This window comes from Erythrolamprus reginae, chromosome 7 (assembly GCF_031021105.1).
Source record: "Erythrolamprus reginae isolate rEryReg1 chromosome 7, rEryReg1.hap1, whole genome shotgun sequence".
Lineage (NCBI taxonomy): Eukaryota > Metazoa > Chordata > Lepidosauria > Squamata > Dipsadidae > Erythrolamprus > Erythrolamprus reginae.
In genome coordinates, this window is record NC_091956.1 from 52881810 (window position 1) to 52906073 (window position 24264).

At 39.3% G+C, this 24264-nt stretch overlaps 2 protein-coding genes across 9 annotated transcripts in view; both read right to left on the reverse strand.

Moving 5' to 3' along the window:
• CENPU (centromere protein U) overlaps positions 1-16120 on the reverse strand; it is a 32582-nt gene extending 16462 nt beyond the window's left edge. The window contains exons 1-8 of one of the 3 annotated variants that reach the window (XM_070757519.1): positions 16017-16120; positions 14654-14705; positions 12338-12455; positions 10794-10929; positions 6124-6187; positions 982-1051; positions 669-768; positions 9-87 (exon numbers count right to left, since the gene is read on the reverse strand). In XM_070757519.1, the coding sequence (XP_070613620.1) occupies positions 9-87; positions 669-768; positions 982-1051; positions 6124-6187; positions 10794-10929; positions 12338-12455; positions 14654-14698 (612 nt within the window). In that variant the 5' untranslated portion in view covers positions 14699-14705; positions 16017-16120. The other 2 variants (XM_070757520.1, XM_070757521.1) reach the window with 2 other exon arrangements.
• Positions 16121-21176: 5056 nt separating this feature from the next.
• ACSL1 (acyl-CoA synthetase long chain family member 1) overlaps positions 21177-24264 on the reverse strand; it is a 51757-nt gene continuing 48669 nt past the window's right edge. For all 6 annotated transcript variants that reach the window (XM_070757552.1, XM_070757553.1, XM_070757550.1 and 3 more), the window contains exons 20-21: positions 23062-23133; positions 21177-22634 (exon numbers count right to left, since the gene is read on the reverse strand). In XM_070757552.1, coding sequence (XP_070613653.1) covers positions 22494-22634; positions 23062-23133 — 213 coding nt within the window. In that variant the 3' untranslated portion in view covers positions 21177-22493. The remainder of the gene's footprint in view (positions 22635-23061; positions 23134-24264) is intronic.

Consider the following 24264-nt stretch of genomic DNA (forward strand, 5'->3'; position numbering starts at 1 on the left):
ATACGTACAATGTCGTTGAATTGGTCTTTGAAACTGGCATGAAATTTATCAATAACATTTTTATACTTCTTTTGTTCTACTTCTTCTCTGAAACAATATACAAAATATATATGATAAATTTATGCATAAATGAATACATTAAAACTATTTTATATATTTTATCCTACTAATGGTTGATATATAAGACAGCAATGCCAAATACCTAACATTTTCCTGTTTAAAAATATTGCCATAATTTACAATGCTAAATTTTTTTAAATTATTTTTGGGTTTGTACTTTTGCTGCTAGTCAACATCTTTCCAACAATAATTCTTATACCATATAATTGCTGCTGCCTTCTGGGATTTTTTTTTTTAATTTCCCAGCTTTCAAGAAGTCTCCTAGCAAAGTACTGATGAGGCCCAATCCTCCTTAAATCCAGATGATGATGATAAAAATTATTATCTTAAATATAATAATTTTCTATGGTACATATTTTTTCAGAAAATGCTATTATTTAAAATAAAGTAATTCTTTTATGATGTTTTTACAAAATCTCCAAACAGCACAATAGGACTAATTCCAATTTTAAAAAGTGAAAAGGCAGATTGAATTTTAAGTTACATTTAATACCATAGCAAAACTTTTAGTCATAAGGAAATTCTCCGTCATAAGAAAAGATGCTCACTTATATTCCATTGTTATCTTTTCAAGCACCTTCAAAACAACTCTTTCCTTGGTAACATGTCTGGTAACTTTTCTTGGCTGCTTTGGAACTTTTTTTGAAACTAAATGAAAAACAGAGTATTAATACATTTGATTATTATGAGACCAAGCCTTTCTAAGCTTTGCGAAGATACACAATTTAAATTGATGCATATGAAATGCTAAGTCCTACAGTTTTACTGAGTTATTATAAAAATCAAGATCAGCAGGTCTGGTACTACACACAAAAGTGAAAAACCATTCTAATGCTGTGGAGAAAGAAAAAATGATTTTACCTGGACAGTTTGTCTTCCTTTCTGGTAAAACATTCTTATTTACATGGGATTGAGTCTTTTTCTTGGGCACCTATTAGATCAAAGTTAAGGAACATATTAGTTGTTAGCAACCTGTGTTTTTGAAATGTGTTTGAATATTACTAGCTCGGGTTGCCAAGCTTGGAGCTCAAACCAATAGCCTACCCGTTATTTCATTTGACAGGCACTTTGTCAAACCATAAACTGGGTCTAGATGTACACTGCTTAAAGTTTTAGGTAGTTCTTATAAACACCTATAGTAAATACAAGGAATACACTATCAGAGTACAGTGATCCCTCGATTTTCGCGGCTTCAAACTTTGCGAAACGCTATACCACGGTTTTTCAAAAAATATTAATTAAAAAATACTCCACGGTTTTTTTTTCTATACCACGGTTTTTCCCACCCGATGATGTCATACGTCATCACCAAGAATCACTTCTCTGTCTCTTTCTTTCCTGTCATTCTCTGCTTCAATCATTTTCTCATTTCTCTTTTTTTCTCCCCTTTTTTCTATCATTTCTCTCTCTTCCTTCCACTCTTCTCTCTCTCTCTTCCTCTCTTTCACTCTCTTCCTCTCCCATCTTTCTTTCTTTCCTTCTCTCTCTTTCTCTATCTCTCCCCCTCTTGCTCTCTCTCTTTTTCTCACTTTCCCTCTCGTTTTCTTTCTCTCTCTCTTGCTATCCCCCCTCTTTCTCTCTCACGCGCCGGCCCGTGCACCCACCAGCCTCCGGAGAATGCCTGTCCCGCCTCTCTTGCAGCAGAGGAGAAATAGAGGTGGAGCGGGTGGCGAGCGGCCGGGCGAGCGAACGGCGAGCGAACGGCGGGCGGGCGCCTACGGGGAACGGTGGCCGTCAGCGCTGCTGCAGGAGGACCCGTGTCCGAAGAAAGCCGGTGAGAGGGGTAGTTTTTGGCTGTCCATAGCCAAAAATGGTGTTTTTACTTCCGCGCCGCTACATCGCGGAAAATCGATTTTCGTGGGAGGTCTTGGAACGTAACCACCGCGAAAATTGAGGGATCACTGTACACTTATATACTTCTTTGCAACAACACCCATTCAATTACATTTGAATACCCTGTAGCTGTACTGCAGCAACAATTAATTGAAAACATTTTTTTAAAGATTGAACTCTTTTAATGATATGGTTTTCAATAATCAGCGTGAAGTATGTGCTTTGCTTCATTTTTACAATAGTTTTATAACTGATACATGACAGAGTAAAGACTATTTTTATAAAAAACTTTTAAAGATATATTGATCAACAAAACATTAAACTAAATTATGTAAGGCCTAGAAAGTATAAAAGTTTCTAATAAAATGTATATTATCATATAATGGTAATTATTAGGAATTACTATGCTAAAATAAAGGTAAAGTCATATTAATAAATAATATTAAAGGATTATTCAGAATTTTTGTTTTGTCTATTTTTAATCTTCGGAGAGGGGCGGCATACAAATCTAAATAATAAATAAATAAATATACAGTGATACAAAAACGGGACAAAAACAGGAGGCAGGGACTCATGGAGCTCAGGAGAGGAGAAAGTTGTGAAGATGAGCAGAGGGGGGGGGACAAAAATGGGAGGCAAAGAATCATGGAGCTCAAGAGAGGAGAAAGGTGTGGGGGAGATGACCGGGGGGGGGGGAGAAACAGGAGGCAGGGACTCATGGAGCTCAAGAGAGGAGAAAGTTGTGGAGGGGGTGAGCAGAGTGGGGGGGGGACAAAAACGGGAGGCAAAGACTCACTTATCTCAAGAGAGGCTCTTTTCGCATTGCTTCCTAGGGACTGCCACCTCTTGCCACCTCTCGCTGTCCCTCCCCCCACTCCGTTTGCCTCAGCTTCGTCTGCCCGCACTTTTTTTTTTTTTAAAGCCTTAATGTTTTGGATTTTCCTAATGGGCTTGCACGCATTATTCACTTTTCCATTGATTCCTGTGGGAAACATTGTTTCATCTTACAAACTTTTCACCTTACAAACCTAGTCCCGGAACCAATTAAGTTCATAAGACGAGGTATTACTGTAATTTTCTAAACCAATTACCTAGTAACAAATATTGATTATTTTCCTAGAATATGTAAAATGTTGCAAGACCCAGTTTATTCATTTTTGCTGCCAGATTACCAAAAAAAGAAAATGCTGTAAAACTAAATTTTGTATGTTTTTCAATTAATGATATTTAAAATAGAATTTGTAATCTTGTCAAAATCTATTGTTTTAATATGTATCTTTCATTTTAAGTATTTGTAGCTGATTATATGGTTTGAAGATTTCTGTATTGTATATAAATTTTGTTCACATGTTGAAAATATTTAGGAATTATTTTAATAATTTTTATATATTCACAATTTTTATTACTATAAGAAAAACTTTTCAAGTTATATGAAATGTGTACAAAATATGCAAAAAATCATGCAGAAGAAATGAATGATATAAGAGGAACTTCATGTTACCATTACTTACAATTTTTTATAATTAAAATTGAACATTTTAAAGTATCTCCAATAAGCACATAAACATAAATAATATAGCAATTGTATTATTGCTAATGACACCTGTATGATAGACACTGTAACAGGGTTTAGAAGTATTCAGATTCATGGCTATCAGCTCAAAAATAACAATAAAAGCTTCTTCCAAAATGTTAAAAACAACAAAAGTCAAAAAAACTATTGGTCCATTACTAGGAGAAAGTGGCAAGAAGGTGACAAGCAACAGGAAAAAAGTAGAAATACAGTGGTACCTCTTCTTACAAACTTAATTCGTTCCGTGACCAGGTTTGTAAGTAGAAAAGTTCATAAGAAGGAACAATTTTTCACATAGGAATCAATGTAAAAGCGAATAATGTATGCAATCCCAAAGCTCACCCCTTTTGCCTTATTACCACCGGCATTTGGATGGAGGTGGGGGAGGAAGACAGCGGAGGTTGCCCGGAGGGAGACTCGTGGGTGGATTGACACGTGCGGGGAGCTGCCTGGCAGCTTGTCAACCGGCAGGGCTTCCACCCTCCTTGAAAGTTTTCGGCGATGATGGCAAAGGAGAATTCTGGCACTTCGACTTCAGACAAGGCTCCCTGGCTCCATGCCTGGCAGCTGAATGGGCAGGGAGAGCCCAGCTTGTCCGCCCGCTTTCGGCCAAGGAGAGTTGGGAAGACAGTCATGACAGCCGAAACAGGGATCGAGCGTCTGGGCGAGATGCCCCCCTTCCTCCTCCTCCGGAGCCCGCAGGGACAGCCACATGCTCCGCTTTGTCTTCCCGGCCAAAGAAGTGTGGCAAGTTGAAGTTGTGACCCGGAGTCCTAATCCGGCCGCTGCTTCGCCTCCCTCTGCCTGATCCTCAACCTCCCCGGCGACCCTGTGTGGCGTCTAAGTCCGGGAGAAACCGCTCCGAGTCCTCCTCGCACCTCCTGCCCATCGGCTGGTTGAATTGCAACTGCTACCCGCCAGGACCCTTGGAAGCCAACCCGGCTGCACCTACCTACCCCCCCTTGCCCGGCAGGTGACGAAGCGCTTGGGGGGATGCCTGGCTCGGGGTCCAGAGTCGCCCCTCCTCGGAGCCCCCAACCGAGTTGGCGGCTCTCTGCTTCTCTGAGCTTCCCCTCAGAAAACCAGCTCTGTTCCCGGCCGCAGCTCTGTTCTGGCCGCCTTATGTGGAGCCCGCCGGCTCTCCCATAACTTCGCCTCACAAACGCCCCCACCCCCCACCTGCAGGTGAGTGGAGATGTGCATCTCCCATTCTGTCTGCCATGCCCCCCCCCAGTCCTCTTCGTCCCACTGTCCCATCTCTCCAGCACCCCCTGTCCTGGGAAAACTTTCACCTGGGATAGGGACGAAGCATCGTCCAGCGCCAAAAATTAAACTTTTTCTGTTCCGTTCTCAGGCAAGCCTCTAGATGGATGGATGGATGGATGGGTGAATAGATGATAGATAGATAGATGGATATCTATCATCTATCAATCAATCAATCAACCAATCAACCAATCAACCATCTGTCATCTCTATCTATCTATCATCTACATTCTATATTTAGGCAATAAAAACAGTATATATGGTAGCTTGCTGAATAGTAGTAACTGCGGAAAGGATCTTTGTGGGAAGGATCTTTGAGTCTTAGTGAACAACCATTTAAGTATGAGCCAGCAGTGTGCAGCAGCTGCCTAAAAAGCCTACATAGTTCTTGGCTACATCAACAGAGAGATGGAATCAAGATCACGTGAAGTGTTAATACCACTTTATAAGGCCTTGTAAGGCCACATTTGTAATACTGTATCCAGTTTTGGTTGCCACATGGAGCTTCTAGAAATAGTGCAGAGAAGAGAAACAAATAAGATTAGGGGACTGGAGGCTAAAACATATGAAGAACGGCTGCAGGAACTGAGTATGTCTAGTTTAATGAAAACTGGGGGGTGAAATGGTAGTACAGTAGTGTTCCAATAACTCAGGGGCTGCCACAAAAAAGAGAAGGTCAAGCTATTCTCCAAAGTACCTGAGGTCAGAACAAGAAGCAATGGGTGGAAACTAATCAAGGAGATAAGCAACCTAGAACTAAGGAAAATTTTCCTGACAGTTAGAACAATTAATCCATGGAACAACTTGCCCCAGAAGTTGTGAATGCTCTAACACTGGAAGTTTTTAAGAAGACATTGGATAACCATTTGTATGAAGTGGTATAAGTTTTCCTTCCCAAGCAAGGGGTTTGATTAGAAGACATCTGAGATCTCTTCCAACTGTTATTTTGTTATTATTGTTTTCTGATTCAGGAAAGATATGAGACCTTTGAAATTTGCACTATTAGGATAAGTGAACATTAAAACAGACTGTAACATGGTGACTGCAGTGAACAAATGACATTATAAATAATATTCCACTGCAGGGCATCTATCCGATTTTTGTGTATTAAAAAGTCAGTACTGTATTTTTAAGAAAAGCATAAATACCAACTTAAAATGATTAAATCAGTTTTTCTTTTGGTTTAGAGTCATATAAGTTTAAATGTTATCCAATTGTGTACCTTTGAGATTGAAAATAAATGTAAATATTTATGTTTCAAATTTTTTTCCTATAGTAGATTGTATTTTACTATCAATAAAATGGAAAAAATATTATCTAAACCTTTTACTTACCACGTTCTTTACTGAAGATTCCTCTTCTGACTCTTCAATTTTTGTTTTCAAAGTGTGAGTTTTTCTGATAAATATAAAAAGTATATTTTGTCATGGAATTTTAAATTTTAAAAATCAATTTTAAACAATGCCATGGAAACTTGTTAGAACCCTTCTTTGCAATAATTACATTGACTAAATAATTTCACTAATGGGCCAAAGAGATCCTTATGCTATTACAAGTTAAAGATATACAATTAAAATTGAGTTGGATTACTTGGCAATTAGACTCAACAGGTAGACATACCTCTCCAGCTAATTATATCCTTACCAAGAACAGCATTCTACAACATTGCCAAATAATTGACTAATGAACTTGTACAGTTTACAGAAGGAAATAAACATTTCATAAAATCTTGACTACAGTGCCTCCAAAGGATCAGAGACCTGACCATAGATGAAAATGAAATTATGGTCTCATATAATATTACAGCATTCTTCATAATCCCAGACCTAGCAAAAAGAAACCATGACAGCACACCCAACCTAACCAAATACACACAGACTGAAATATCCATTTTATCAATCTTCCCTCCCTAGATCAGTCCACAGCCATCCAAAGTCATTGCACTCCCATTCAAATCCAGAGAACTCAGCAGGAAAGAAAAAAGTTCTTACCATTCACTAGCCATCTTGCAAGATGTCATAACACATGAAACTATCAACATCTTCAAAGAAATAACATTCACAAGGAGAAAGAAACAACAGCAACATTCTCCTTCCTAGATATCCTCATAAGCAGAAATAGTGATGACATGTTAGAAACACAATTCCATTTTAAATCTATCCACACCAGCTAAGTGTACCCATGCAACAACTTAACTTCTTACAAGAGAACCCACATAAAAACCACTATTTAGAGAAACACAAACACACTGTAGCAATCTTGATCAGAAAAAGGAAACAGAGCAGTGTGTCTTCCAACAAAATGAATATCAGTGCTTTATTTTTAAAAATCTGACTACTCAACTTAATATAAGACAACCAACACAAGCTGCAAGTACATCTCAGAAACAACCAACAGACTATTGCAACTACATGGTACCACTGTATCACACAAACCAATTAAACCCTCCCAAGCATCTTAAGTAAGTAAAACAAAAGCCTCAGCAGCTCCAGAAGAAATAAAACAGGAGCCAATCTACTCTAAACTTACAAATCCTGTGTAAGAATTGTAATAGCCACTATTTAGGACAAATAGGCAGAAAATTAGCACAGCACATTTACTATATTAAAACCGACTAGCAATTAGAATATATGATGAAATTCCTTAATTTTATAATACATGAGCAGACTCAACCATAGTTTCAACTGGGAAACTCAGGATCCTAGATCAAGCCAAGTTCAAAAAGCATCAGAGAATTCCAGGTGGCCTGGCACTCAGACAAATTGGCCATCAACAAGCATATGCAGGACCACCTTCTGCCTCGAGTATCCCAGCGGCCGGTTAGGTCGCACAGAGTTGGCCTTCTCCAGGTCCCATCTGCTAGGCAATGCTGCCTGGCAGGGCCTAGGAGAAGAGCCTTTTCTGTGGCGGTCCCGGCTGCCTGGAATCAATTCCCTCCAAGGATTTGTACCGCCCCCCACCCTCCTGGCCTTCTGCAACGCTTTAAAATCTCATCTCTGCCAGCGGGCTTGGGGCTGTTGAGTGTCATGTCTAGCTCTGGCCAATGTATATGGAATGAATGTGGATGATATTTTTAAGTACAGTGGTACCTCGTGATACAAATCCCCCGTGATACGAACACTTTGAGATACGAACCCGGGGTTAGGAAATTTTTTGCCTCTTCTTACAAACTTTTTTTGACTTACGAACCCACCGCAGATCGCAAAATGGTGCTCTGCTGGGTGCCGCCGCCCGGCTGTCACCTTTTGAAACAGCCGGGGGGCTTCTTGGCGTTCTCCCAAACCCGAGCCGAACTTTTCGGGTTCGGGAGGCCGCCGAGAAGCGCCGCCCGCCCGTCACCTTCTGAAACAGCCGGGGGGCTTCTCGGCGTTCTCCTGAACACCGAACCCGGAAGTTCGGCAAACGTTCGGGTTCGGGAGGCCACCGAGAAGCACCCGGCTGTTTCAGAAGGTTACAGCCGGGCGGCGTCGGGCAGCGGAGTGCCGTTTTTGCAATCGGCATCGTCGTTTTCGGCCGATCTGGAGGCTGAAACGGAGGTGGGGAATCCGAATAGGGAATTCCATGGGCGGAGCTTTGACGTCACGAAGACGTCCTTCCTGGAGGCCACGTTTCGGCCACTTCTCGGTGGCCTCCGGAACCCGAACCCGAACTTTTGCTGAACTTCCAGCCCCCTGGCTGTTTCAGAAGGTGACAGGCAGGCGGCGGCGCTTCTTGGCGGCCTCCCGAACCCGAAAAGTTCAGCAAAAGTTCGGGTTCAGGAGAACGCCGAGAAGCCCCTCGGCTGTTTTAAAAGGTTACAGCCGGGCGGCGGCACCCAGCGGAGCGCCATTTTGCGATTTCCCCCCCTTGCACGCATTAATCGCTTTTACATTGTTTCCTATGGGAAACATTGTTTTGTGTTACAAACTTTTCGCCTTACGAACCTCCTTCCGGAACCAATTAGGTTCGTAAGATGAGGTATTACTATATTTGGTTTTAGAATTGATTTTAAATTAGATTTCTTATATATTATATTTTTGTACTTATTTTGTTGTGAACCTCCCTGAGTCTGTGGAGAAGGGTGGCATAGAAATCTAATAAACAAATAAACAAACAAAATTTACAAAAGAGAAAATCAAAAAGCTCAAAAGGAAACAAAAAGATCAAAACAACTCATCACTAGCAATCAAACCTTTATAAGCAGAGATTAACACCAACAATCAAGTAACAATATTCCAACCAAGGAACTATCAATGCAGACAAACCAACTAACAATAAAAACCTAATCAAGGAACCTACAAAAATATTTCCACCAACACTGACAGAGCAAACAACTAAAACAGTTCCTCAACCTTTCCAGCTTTGCGGATTAGCGGACGGTGGGGAGAAGTGGGGATGGTTACATGCCAGCCGTAGGCAAGCATACAAGGACAGCTGCATTTGCACAAGTGGCAGGCACATGCACCTACTGGTCACGAAAATGGAACACATGTGCAACTTGCCTGCTGATTCCATGGCCCAGTTTGCAACGACTCTCATCACAGTAGTGGGCTGCAGCCTGGAGGTTGGGGTTGACCTGCACTACTGCATAAAAATAAGAGCAAATTCCCTTCCCTTCTAGCACTGATGATGTTATCTAGTTTGGTAACAAAAGGTCTGCAAGAAAACCACCAAGTTCAGAGAGCATCAAGAATCCAGATAGAATTTAGTTCAAATCTGTAAAGTTTCATATTTTAAAATGATTATTTATGGATGCCATCTCACTATAACAACTTTGAGCAGCTAATGCCATATAAAAATGTAGAAATATACATAAAAACCACAATACAGTGGTACCTCTACTTATGAACTTAATTCGTTCCGTTACCAGGTTCTTAAGTAGAAAAGTTTGTAAGAAGAAGCAATTTTTCCCATAGGAATCAATGTAAAAGCAAATAATGTGTGTGATTGGGGAAACCACAGGGAGGGTGGAGGCCCTGTTTCCTCCCAGGAGATTCCTAGAGAGGCCTCACAGAGGCTTCTCCCCGCCTCTTCCAGCCCTGTTTCCTCCCAGGAGATTCCTAGAGAGGCCCCACAGTGGCTTCTCTCCACCTTTTTCCGGCCGTTTCCTCCCAGGAGACTCCTAGAGAAGCTCCAGGGAGGCTTCTCTCTGCCTTTTCCGGTTACAGTTTCGGAGGCTCGGGTTTGTAAGTGGAAAATGATTCTTGAAAAGAAGTAAAAAAAACCTTGAACACCCGGTTCTTATCTAGAAAAGTTTGTAAACAGAGGCGTTTGCAAGTAGAGGTACCACTGTATATATAATGACAACCCAAATTTAAAAAAATCAGAACAAGCAGAACAACCATGTCTTAGATCTAACCAACTGATCCAGGAATAAATCCAAATCTTCAAGGCTTTCCAAAAAGATGGCATATAAAAAGTCCAAAATATTCTGACTTTTTGTGAAAAATCAAATCCTAAGGAAGTTGGCCAGAAATGCCACCTTTGGGAACCTATTGTGAGAACTATTGGTAGTGATAATACAGAGGAAGTACAAAAGGTCAAGCAAAAAATAATCGAAGACTTTACTGTCTTCAAACTGAAATTTAAGAAAATATGCTAAAGAAAGATATGCAAGTCCTTACAAAACCTGGATCCTGTTATACTTGAAAAGTATAACAAAAATGTTTTAAAGAAAAAACAATACATTTGGAACATAGATAAGTAACGATTATAAAGAAAACATGTTATTAAGAAGTCTTACGTATGTGGAGACCAATCTCGAAACTGATTAAAAAGTACCAAAAATAAAGAATATACCTGATTCTTTAATTGATATTTGTACTTTACTAGGAATTTTAGAATGAAGTATTGAATGTGCTCAAAATATCCCTTCTTTATTTGGATGACATAGTTTCTGTGAAGTTATATAACTAGATTAAATTAACAGGGCTGGACACACTAATAAATTCATGTACACATAGAAAATTGGTCCAGATAAAATATTATACACAAAATAATGTCTTAAACTTATTTTTTGGTATACCTTTTCTTTGTAATTTTCTTTGGGGAATCTGTATCAGAGAAACTGCTGGTAGACTCATTGATCGTTGAATTGTTGCCATTATCAGCCTCTTCTAACTCTTCAAACTCAGTTACAGCAGTGCTATGTAAAGGATAATCTACGATGAAATAGAACTAATTAACTCTAACAATTTAAAAGATCCTATATGTTTCACAACAGAAAATCTCAAAGCAATAGATGTGAAATGGATGAAGCAATTTCATTCAAGAGGAAGATATTAGGAAGAATTAAAAAAGAAACACCCAGATGCCTTGTATAAGTGTTTGGTAAATATAGTTCCTTGAAACAATCATGCAGAACAAGTTACCATGAAAGATTGATATTCCGCTTTGATTATTCTAAAGTTCTAACCTAGTTTGCTCCACTAGACATTGAGCAAGTAGCAATGCCTGGTCATGTGAAAGTGAGAATTTAATTTTTAGCTCTCAGTGTAATATATCTGGCTTAGCTGTCAGGATTTAAGAATAGGCATTTGAACAAATTAATGGAAGAAAATGTTTACGCTAATGAAATGTGCAAGTTACACATCTTACAAAACTTGGACCCTGTCCCAAAGAGATTGTCCTGGATTAAAGAAAAATAAAAACTTTATCAGTAAAAAGTATTGCTAATATGAATATTTTACAGAGGATAAATAGTCTCAAGACAGAGATGGGTGGCATTTTTTTTTTAAAGGTGGTATCTGCGACACCTGCTTCTGTAACAACCTGGACTATAGAATTGCAGAAGGGAAGGGAATAGGTTCAGGAAACTGCTATTCAATCCTGCATTCACAAAAGAATTCGAGAAAGTAAACTGACCTTTTTATAGTCAACAAAGTTTTTCAAGGGGAGAGATGTTTTTGTTGCTAGAACTGAAAGATGTGCAAGGTAATGACCATGAAATCCTAATCTGTGTGGTCAGTATTCCCACTTCAAAATTAGCAAAATCTGACATACTTCACTCACTGTATAGTTTGCAATTTGCTATTGTTAATTTTTAATATTACCTTTGGATATATTATTCAAAATTCTGTTGTAAAATATAGCAATTTATTTTATTATTGAATTATTAATGCTAAAGCTAATCCAGATGCTGTTGCTAGTTTAGTAGAATTCTATATTTGATCTTTCTGTAACCATACAACTAAATAAGTATATTTATAAAAATGTACTAAACATTATAATATACATGTATGTATATATGTATTTTATATTTATTTAACTTGCTCATTGGAAATGTGACAATTGTATTTTTATTCTGCATTTACTCAATACTTCTCAGAACAATTACTATCTACAAATTGCAGGTTGGGAACAATATCTTATTAATTTATTTATTACAACTATTTTTATATTACCAGCTCAGCATAATTCCTGGTCACTTACAGTAAATATAAAATCCAACATCAGTAAACAAAAATAATAATTCAGAGTGCAGCTGGCTACCCGATGTACCAATCAGAAAGCAGACAATTCTATTAACTACATAGGAACATTTAAAAAATGTTATAGACAATAACTAACCAAATAAATCATCAGTTTCCTCTATGTGACCGGTTCCAGGAATATTCAAAATACTTGAGACATCAGGCTCCCCAGATGAAAACAATTTACCATGAAAGTACTGCTTGGCTTGATGTCCCTGCAATGAAAGCAGATTATTTATTTATTCAAATTATATGCTACCCATTTCATCTTCAGGCAACTTTAGGCAATTATTTAAAAAACTGATAAAAATATGAAAGCATCAAACATAGTAATATTAAGTTAGCTTAACATTCACAAAGATGGGGGGGGGGGGAGAGCAGGATGCATAGGGAGTGTGTCTTATCATGCTCTGTTAACTACCTCAAGAATGATATAATTTGGGCCTCCATGATAGTTAACACAGCCAAGTCTACAAATACTTTTGGAAGGCCAAAAGTGAGGATATGGATCTCACCTCATAGCTCATGATGTTTATAAAGGCTAGGAATCACAGCAGAAAAGACTTTTCCTGGCCAGTCAGAATTCCTTGATTGATAGGATTTGCAACATTCCCCTTCTACTGAGGCAGGTGCAGTTAGGTAATCCCATTGAGGTAACATGGTTCTTTAGGCAACCTGGATCCATGCCATGAAGGGCTTTAAAGTGATAACCAACATCTTGAACTGAATCTAGAAGCAAACTGGCAACTGATGATACAGGCCACCCAAAGGGCCACAGCAATTGTCTACAAGATTGCATTGTGTGCCAGCTATAGCTTCCAAATTCTCTTCAAATAGTTCCATGTACAGCATGTTGTAAGAGTCTAGTGTGAGATAACCAAGGCTTGAGTGACTCAGCACAGGGACTTCCAAACCAGGAAAGGACCTACTAGCACACAACTCAAAGTTGCACAAAGGCTCTCAGAGCCACTACTGCCACCTACTCTTTGAGCAGTCATTGCAAATCTAGGAGAATCCCCAAGTTGTGCACTGGACCTGTCTGGGATAATTTAGACCCACTCAGAACAAAAAATATTAATTAAAGCCAGGGATTTCAAAAGCTCCACGTACCTCTGGATTAGCATGGCAATGTTAAAAAACACATTAACTAAGCTCTTCAGAAAGTTAAATGTTTAAGAGGTTATTACAAATATGTAATAAATGCAAATTAAATTAAGAAAAAAATATTATTATTATTTATTAGATTTGTATGCCGCCCCTCTCCCAAGACTCGGGGTGGCTCAAAAGAATATCAGTGCCATATGTAGTACAGTACTACCATCTAGAGCTATGCAAAAAGCACCTACTGGTATGTATGTATGTATTTATTTGACTTCTATGCTGCCCACTCAGGGAGGCTTACAATATGAAAAATACAGTACAATATAAAAGAAATCAAATATTAAATTGTTGTGAGCCGCTCCGAATCTCCGGAGAGGGGCGGCATACAAATCTAATTATTATTATTATTATTATTATTATTATTATTAATAATAACAACAATAATAAATTAAGACAATAAAACCACATTTTAAAACTTACAAAGCAAGCAGTCCAATCGACATACAAGCATACCACTCGTACAAAATTCGGCTGTGACAGATATAATATTCACAGCCCCCAAGTCTGCCGACAAAGCCCGGTCTCCACAGCCTTTTGGAAGGCCAGCAAAGTGGGAACAGTACAGACATCAGGGTGGGTGGGTGGGGTTGTTTCATAGAGTCAGGGCAGCCCCAGAGAAGGGCCCTCCCCCGTTGTCCTGCCAACCTGCATTGCTTAGTCGACAGTACCTGGAGAAGGCCAACTCTGTGAGATCTTATCCGGTATGCAGCAGGAGACGGTCCTGTAAATAGTCTGGTCCTAAGCTATGTAGGGCTTTATAGGTAATAACCAATACCTTGAATTGTGACCAGAGACTAATTGGTAGCCAGTGCAGCAGGCGGCGCATTGGTGTTATATGGGTGTACTGAGATACATGATGGCTTGCGCAGCTACATTCTGTACTATCTGCAGGTATGAATATTTTAGACCTGCTGCATCTACTCCTGAAATCATAGAGCTTTTAAATTTTTTTCTATTTTATAGTTGTATAACTAATTTTACTTTAATATAATCCTTAATAAAATTATTGGAAATTATTATTTAAAAAAAACAATGGAATTTTCTGTAGTTGCTATATTATAATCCCAGAAACGCATGTGATTGCATTAATGTTCAATTTGAAGATAGAGTACTAAATAGTCAACAATGATGTAATGTTTTAGGTTTAAAAAGTCACAGCAAAACTAAATGTCTCAAGAATTAAATAAACTTCATAGAATTTCTACACCCAAATCAATTCAAGGTTCTGCATTAAAAACAAAACACCACTTACTGCCAATTTCTTTTTGAAATTTTTTGCCGCTTTTCTCTTGGACATGTTGTTACTAGAGAAACAAAGCAAAGAGGAATGGAATTAACCCTCTTTTCTTCTGTTACATTTTCAACGGTATCACTATAAAAATCTTTATGCCAGGCATTAACCTTGTCCAAAACAAGCTCCCAAATTAACTTGGCTCAAACTTTCTAATGCCGCCACCCCTTAATACAGTTCCTCATGTTGTGGTGACTCCCAACTATAAGTCTAGCACCAATTCTCCGAGCAGAGCTTTAAGCTGATTGGCAGGAACGTCAGAGGGACACCCCCAATGTAAATGCCTGATTGGTCGGATTGTAAAAGGTGCCACAATAGAAGCTGTAGTTCCTAACATCATGGGAAATTTGTCATTTCCCATTGTGTTAGGCGACCCCTGTGAAATGGTCGTTCGACACCCCCAAAGGGATCCTGACCCCCACGTCGAGAACCACTGCTCTAATTGAAGCCAGGCCAGGTTCCCGATTCTTACCTCCACCCACTGAAACCCTTGAATGGTAAAAGAGAGAGGAGCATGGATTCCTTCCTGAGGCACCAACCCAGATCAGGGGAAAGCAAAGTTGGCTCTTCTATGACATGTGGACTTCAACTCCCAGAATTCCTGAGCTATCATGATTGGTTCAGGAATTCTGGGAGCTGAAGTCCACAACTCACAGAAGAGCCAACATTGCCTACCTCTGAACCAGATGATTTTCACCTAAACTTCACAGACCTGGAGCAGACTTCCCTTAAAGTAGGGATTTTGCTTTGAATTGACCCGTCTCTCTCTGAACCTGAGAAAGGCAAGAAAAGGAAAGCCCCACCCACCCCAGAAGCCTAAACAGATTGCTTCTCTTCTCATCAAGGGCACCTGAAACAACCCTGGAAGGCACCAGTTTCATCTAATGTAGGAAGGTCTCCAAATTCTGCTTCTTTAAGACTTGTGGACTTCAACTCCCAGAATTCTGGGAATTGAAGTTCACACGTGTTAAAGGGGCAGAGTTTGGAGACCCCTGATCTAGTGGTTTAAAAGGTGCTGGCCTAAGAGTTTTGCGGTAGTCCAGCCCTAGGCATGAAAAATTCCCGAGTGACTTTCCCCCCACCGCTCAATCCACCTCACAAGGTGGGTGTTGTGGAGAAAACAGGAGGGAGTAGTATTAGGTACGGTCCCCAGCGCCTTGCATTACCTATCAAATAAACAGAAGAGGAATAAAATCAAACGAATGGAAGGAAAGCAGGCGCGGCCCCTCACCTCCCGATTGCCAAGTACCATCAATTCTTCTTACCCCGAAACTTACTGCCACAGTCGGGAGACCTCCTGCCTCGCCTCTCCCCGGTCACTCACCTGTGGCTCGCGCGCTCTCAAGGTTCCAAGCTGCCCCGTTTCGTGAGGGGCAAAATTAAACCGTGAGGGAAGGGAGGGACGCGCACGCGCAACTTCGAGGCTACAAACTGCTTTTTCTCCGCGCCGAAACTCAAAATTTACTACCAGCACGTCCCATTGCGTGCTCAGAAGGAGGGGGGAGAATTGAGCCAAATCCGTTCGTTATGACACTTATATATTACTTTTCGCTATTCTATATACATTTTCACTATCCTATATCAAATTTCGCAAAGAGGGGCGAAAGAAAATTAATAGAAACCTTTTTTTCTCCTGAGGGGATACCCCCTACTTTCTTTAGTAGGTAGTTTAGTCCAATGTGAGTTACATTTTTAAAGCTTAACCCTTTGACCACACGTAGCCGCAAGAATAAAGGAAGAGCGCCATCTAAAGGCCAGAAGATAGACAAGTCGGATATTGCGAAGAAATTGTCTTGAAATTTTGATATGTAATACAGTAGTTGATATGTGGCTTTGGAGACTGACTACGGGCGGGAGGCATAATATATGGTTAACAGTCTAACATAGAATGCGAATCTAGATTGGTGATCTTAGCTGCTTGATTCTGCTCCTAAACATAAGTTGCTCAAGTATTCCTGAAGGATGATATCTAAAACACAAAAAGGCCAATTATAATTCAGTATAGGGAGTTTTTTACAGGATACTCTCACAAGTTCTTTCAAATTGCAGAGGTATTTCCTATTAAGTGTACATTTAGTCCTCATCTTATGACTACAATTGAACCCAAAATTTGTTAGGTGAGAAATGTGTTAAGAGGGTTTGCTCCATTTTCTCACATTTGTTAAGTCAGTGTTTCCCAACTTTGGAAACCTGAAGATATCTGGACTTCAACTCCCAGAATTCACTGACTGGGGAATTCTGGGAGTTGAAGTCCAAATATCTTCAAGTTGCCAAGGTTGGGAAACACTGTGTTAAGTGAATCACTGCAATTCTTAAATTAGAAACACAGTTGTTAAGTGAATCTGGTTTCCCCTTAACTTTGCTTGTCAGGAAACATAAAAGGTCACCGTGACTCCGTGACACTGCAGCTGTCATAAATGTGAGTCGGTTGTCAAACCCTCAATGTAAATCAGATGACCATAGGCATGCTGCAATGGTGTGAAAACTGTCATAAGTCACTTTTTGCGTGCCATTGTAACTTTGAATGGTCACTGTTGTAAGCCAAGGACTTTCTGTATTGCATTTCCTATTGCAATTGTTTTGTGCTATGAACAATTACAATAAACAAGGATTATAAGAAAGATATATAATACAAATACAGTGGAACCCCGACATAAGAGCTGCTCTACTTACAAGCAACTCGAGATAAGAGCTGGGAGGGGAGAGATATTTTTGTTCTACTTACAAGCCCAAATTCGAGATACAAGCGCCAAGGAGCTGTCTCCTGAAGCCGAACGCTAACTTCCGCGTTCGGCTTCAGGAGACAGCTGCGAAGCAGCGCGCGTGTTTTAAAAGGTTGCAGCCGGCCTGGGGGGCTCGGGGGGTGCTTGCAGCCGGCCTGGGGGGCTTGCCAGCACCCCCCCGAGCCCCCCAGGCCGGCTGCAACCTTTTAAAACACGCACGCGGCTTCGCAGCTGTCTCCTGAAGCTGAACGCGTAAGTTAGCTCTTTTTCTTTCTCTCTTTTACCTTCCCTTCCTCTATTTCTTCTTTTCTTTCTCCTTCCCACCTTCTTCCCTCCCTCCCTCCCTTCACTCATTCCTCTCTTACTCTCCCCTTTCATAAGTTTCCTTGCTTCCTTTCTCTGTTCCTGTCCCTTCCCTCTTTCCTTCCTTCCTTCCCACCCTCCGTCCATTCATTTATCCCATTCCTCTCTTGATCGCTTAAAGCCGGTCCCTGGTGCAAAAAGGGTTGGGGACCTCTGTCCTACAGGATTGGGTGGCAGAGAAGTTGAACATATGTAAATTTAAAAGTTTAAGAAAGTTTACAAGTTAAGTGAAAGAAACTTCATTATTCATTTATATGTACATGTACATTTCTTCATTAAAAACTTGTCTTTCTGCATAATTTAGACTAACTTTGTGAGTTTTTTGAGGGCTGGAACCAATTAAAATTATTTACATTAATTCCTATGGGGAAAAGTCGTTCGAGATAAGAGCTGCTCGACTTAAGAGCCCAGGTCCGGAACGAATTAAACTCGTATCTCGAGGTACCACTGTATATATAAATATACACACCCTTCCCAATCTACATTTTCAGGCTGAAAGTGAGTGACTGACCCAAGGTTGCCCTTTTATGCCTAAGGCAGGACTAGAATTCAGTCCCCTTGTTGCTAGGTCAGCGTTTTTAACACTACACTATACTGGCTTATACTACCTTTGTCTTACATGTTCACATACAGCTTAGCGCAGAGATGGGACTATAGTTCTGTCTATAACTTCCTAAACTTCTAGCCAATATGTAATTATCGAGTTATGCAGCTTCAATATCTATAGTACATCCATAAGTACAGTTCGTCTATGCCTAAGCTGATACTTCCATCTTACAAGATTTCCAAAACACAACAGACTTTTACTAACATAAATAGAATTTATTGTAAATTTTGAATCACTGATTTATACTCATACTCTTTATACTCTTTGGATCAAGGTTATTGATATTCTTTGCTTAGAGCTTAATAGCAATTTTTAGACATATTCAGTTACTCATTACTAAATAACTAATGATATATTGGGAAAGTATTACCGCCATCGCATTTCAAAATGTTGATTCAACCATTCATTCATATGCATTTAATATTAATATCCTTTTTCCTATTTTAATTACGTTTGTCTGTTTCAAAACCGAATACAAAATTAAAATACAAGACACATGAAGGTCCCCAGATTCCCCACTTTGATTCAGTAAAACTGATACTTTTGTGGAGGCATTAGTTCCTAATTCATACTGAATCAAATTAGAGATGGAATTATAGATTGTTTATGTGCAATCAATCAGCCTTGCATGAATTCAAAACATGTGACACTGCTGCTTAGTACAAGTGGTTTAGCAAATAAGAATAGGCCCATACACTGGCTGGGAGCAGAGAGACTGCCCCTGAAATTTACAATATACACTAATTTATCTAAGACTTGTGGACTTCAATTCTCAGAGTAACCCAGTCGGCCTCTAAGTAAATTGGATGGATTAAATTTCCTATTAATACAAACCCAAGATTCAACAAACAATTGAGATTCTAGGCCAAGGACGAACTCTGCAGCACCTCCTCTTGCCAAATTTTATTCAAAAATAGTTGAAGAAACTTGTGTGGCAGCTAAATTATAAAATATTCTACCATAGGAGAGTGGAAATGAGACCATGAGAATAGTCTCAGCAATGCTCCAGAGGTTTTAAGATGTTATAGTGATACCCTAATTAATATAGCGCTATTTAACAAGTTGTTGAGGTGTCTCCTTTTGTCCTGACATGTAAAATTGAATGGAGGCAATGCTATCTAACAATTCATTACCATAAAAAAAGCATCAATTCCATCGTCTGAACTAAAAATATACTGCACATACGTACATCTATGCCAGAAGTGGGTTCCTCCCAGTTCGGACCAATTCTATGGAACCGGGTAGTAACTTGGCAGCCTGGGCTGCTAGAACCTGCAGTGACCCTGGTCTGCCATGCCCCTGAATCAGTTTTTGCTTCTGTACATGCACAGCTGGTTTTTAGCACTGTGCATGTTCGCACCCGTGCAGCGCATTAAGGAGTGAACCAGTAGCAAGGTAGGCCAGAACCCACCCATGATCTATGCACATATACATTAATGCTTAGCTGATTCTATGAATTGACTTTCTACATTATAAAAGCCTTGTTTTATTTTCCGTAAGAGCTTTTGAATAAACTGAATTTTCAACATCTTGCATCTCAGCCATAATTACTGAAATCACTTCTAGAGAATGCTATCAAATTAAAACCATTAAAACCTTAGAACATTACAAAACAGTTTCAAATGACAATAGCAACATTGCATTGCAAAGTCTGCCCCTTTTGTATGATTTTGTGATGTCTATGATAGAGGTAGGGCTTGCATTATATCAGTACAGCACTGCATATGTTGTATGCCCTCTACAAATACTGTTGGGTATAATTGTTTACATTTTCTACATGCTACAAGTTTGTTCTCTCCCTAGAATTACTCCAGAATTAATCCTTTCACTAAAGAGTTTATTTTTTTCTGTTCCAGTAATAAAGTATAGGTCAATGGAATATTTTTTGTTTCTCTATAGCAGTGTTTCCCAACCTTGGCAACTTGAAGATATCTAGACTTCAACTCCCAGAATTCCCCAGCCAGCATTTGCTGGCTGGGGAATTCTGGGAGTTGAAGTCCAAATATCTTCAAGTTGCCAAGGTTGGGAAACACTGCTCTATGGAACTACTTTTATCCAAGTTCGTCTGATAGTTTCTGAAAAACTATTAAGATGAGCCTTTTCCAATATTAAGCTCTTGAGATGCATTTAAATTAAAAACTCTTCATTCCCACTGTCACAAGAATAAGGTAACTGCCTAGGAATACCAGTCCACTGCCAAAAAGAGAAAGCTGGTTAATACCAGGAAATAATGTTTTGCTAATATGTCAAACATTTTTCTTCATGATAAAACTGTGGAAAACTATGATTTGCCTTTCTCTTGCTTCCTGTACCAACTGGGCAGGGGTGGGTTCTAAATTATCTCGCTACTGGTTTACTTCTTCTCGCACTGCGTGGCTGCGTTCTGTGCGCATGCACTTGCTTAGTGAAAAATGATACCGGTAATAAGAAAGCCAAAAGCAAAATGTCAATACATGCGCAGTGCCGGAAACCTGGCTTCTGCGCATGCGCAGAAGGGGGGGAAAGCCAGAAAAAAAATGGGGGGGGATTCCCCCCCATTTGTTTTTTAAAGGCGGCAGCATCCACAGCACTAACAGATCCAGTTCCATGACATCATCAGGGTTTGCTACCAGTTCAGGGGAACTGGGAGAAACCCACCACTACAACTGGGACATAAAATGGTCATAAAATCTAGACAAAAAGAACAAGAAACAAATAAGAATAATCAAGACAATAATTCCTATTATGATTATTTTTAGGAATGAGTATAGTGTGAATTTTTAAAATTGCAGTATAAAAACATTTACTAAAATTAAATGCAGAAATATTTATTTTGGCTTCCTTGTGGAGGGAGGGGATTTTTTGGTGGAAATTTTTGTTTATAAAATATAGAAATAGCCAACACTAAGCAAAGTTTTGAACTCCAATATAACAAGTGATTTAATACTTCAAGAATATGGGTTTGAATAATGGTGTGCAATAAGGACACCTATATATGAAATTATGCAACTGGGTAGTGCATTATAATCACACACTCTTTAGTGCAAACTTCATTGTGCTTGTTTACATATATTTAACAAATTAATTACTGTTTTAAGGGAAAACTCGAGCATGGGTTACTACAAGGCATTTCAATTCCATCCATCCCTCAGAAAAATATACAGATGCAGGTAAAAGGTAGGTATGTTCAAGCATCGTTCCCCCATTCCAATAAAATGACATCCTATATATATACTACAGCTCATTCCCTATCTGTTACAGAAGCATTTTTATTTTTAGATGCTATCCACTTCTCAATATTCATTGTTCAATGGGCAAGAAGCAGAAGCTAACTTTGTACAAAGACCCAGTAAATTAAGTGATCAAGGTTAAGCTGTACTGCTGAGGCAATCTAATGGTTGGCAATGTATGAGCATGACTTAGTCCCAATATGTACTGAAATTCCATCCACGTCCATGCGTATTTTATAACATGATGCCACTATGGCCCAACTATCCCTGTAGCTCATGAAGCTAACATCTTGAATTACATAGGAAGTTTCATCTGGAGTCCATCCCCCTTCCCCAAATTGTAAAGCTAAAATATCTAATCATTTATCTTGTGGTTCATTGCATTAATACCACAACATTAAATAAAGCTTTGAAAAAGTCTGCAAATAATCTAGGCAGCTGAGATTCTGCCCAAACTTTACATCCGGACACAAATAAAGTTCAGTCTCCTTCTAACAGTGTTCCTCTGCTGTGGTGCAGTAAAAATCTCCATATATCAAATATTTTGGAAAATGATTACCAGCTGTACAATGTAATAAAAACAATGAATGTGGTAGCAACATATATATCCCTTTACATGCCTTGAGAGTCACATTTTTGGCTGAAATCTTAAATAACTTACAAATCACATAGATAACATGTACAGTTTTAAGGCGCATTGAGGAAGTTGTATGTCACTGTAAAAAATGGTCTGCGACACAAGTGGACAGTAAGGCAGAGTTCAATTATTCTTCAGTTTTCCTATGTTGAGTACTCCTTTGTGTAGAAGTTAATGATTGCACTTTTTGTTTCCACATATTTGTTGTAGTCTGTTCATAGATATGATGGTTAATGCCATTCTCTCTAATAGTTGTCTTCAGTTACATGTGGACATTAGCATAAAGTTCTTCTATTTGAGAGCTGAAATATTTACGTAGCTCAGGTCTCTTTGCCTTTAAGGTTGGTGTTAGCAGGCCATTCTCAATAGTGAACATTTCAGAATGAAGGGCGATGTTTTTGATCTGAAAAAATGAAGGTTAAATCAGAAGTTGCAATTTTTTATTTAGGAATAATGCCTCACGTACAGTACAATTAGACTGTGAAAGAACGGAAATAGTATCTGAACCAGTTTGTTCTAAGAAGTAAATGAAACTTCATATTAGGAAGAATTTAATATAGGTGCTGAATTACATAGGCTATTTATTGAAACCAATCACCCATATTTATAAGAAAAAACAATTTTCTCTTTCCTTTAAAATAACATTTTAACCAAAAAGGCTAGTAGTCTTAATGCAAAGTGAGGTTAATTTCCCCCCCTTAAAAATTAGATCTAGTTAATGTCATTATAACTAATCAGTTAATGTTTGTAACTCCACAGCCCAAAATGACATTGATGTAGAAAGTGTAGTACAGGCAGGTTAATAATAGGCAAACATTTGAAATCCCCACCTGTTCAAATGACTTCAAGCCAAACTCCTTTCCTGTCTTCAACATATCTTCCAGAATGAATTTTTTTAAATCCTGTTGGAATTCAAAGCATAGTGTTACAGAACAATATGACAACAATATGAGTCTTATTTATTATTTATGGACTACAAATAATAAATTAAGCTCACTGCATTTATTTAACTTATAAGAGCTAATTAGAAGCTACCTTTGCAAAAAAACCAGGATGAATGATAAGCAATGATTTATTCTTTTGCAATACAATCCTTATACACAAGTTAGATTGTTTAGACCAGTGTTTCCCAACCTTGGTAACTTGAAGATATTTGGACTTCAACTCCCAGAATTCCCTAGCCAGCATTCGCTGGGGAATTCTGGGAGTTGAAGTCCAAATATCTTCAAGTTGCCAAGGTTGGGAAACACTGGTTTAGACCATGGGATCAAGGCCAGATGGAGTGGGACTTTTTGTCTCCGATTCTTCATTCTCTTCGGGTGTTTCTCCTCAGGTAATTATCTCCCAACCAGGGGTGGGTTCCTCCCGGTTTGGACCGGTTCACCTGAACCGGTAGCAATCCGCTGGTGATGTCACAATGACATTACCAAACCGGATCAGTCAATGCCAGTCTGTGGGTGCCACCATCTTTTTTTTGAATATTTTTTCCTTCTGAGCATGTGCAGAAGCCCAGTTCTGGCACTGTGTATGCAATTGCCATCTGTTTTTCAGCTTTGTTGTTTTGCTACACGATGCAGGAAAAAGCGAAATGGCAGAGAGGTAAGTTAGAATCCACCCCTGCTTCAAGGCCCCCCTGTGCCTCTTTTGGCTTCCAGGGGGATATAGGGAGGCTTGCTAGGCCCAAAAGGGGTGCAGGGTGGGGACCTTCAAGGGAGAAAGAAAGAAACCCTCACTGTTTGGGGATCCCCACGTGCCTGGAGTTTGAGTTGACAGCTTATTGTAAATGGCTGCTAAGCTATCCTCAAACTAAGCCAATCAATAGGGGAGCTCTAAGAATGCCTGATGATCAATGGGAATGTTCTAAGTTTCAAAACGTCTGGGGGTTTTTCCTGCTACCAAAGACCTTCTGGGGTTCTTCACAGGAAGGGAGAAAGGGAAGGAAGGAGAGAAAAAGAGAGAGAGAAGAAAGAAAGAGAAAGAAAAAGAGAATAAAGAGGAAGGAAGGGAGAGAGAGAAGAAAAAGGATGGGAAGA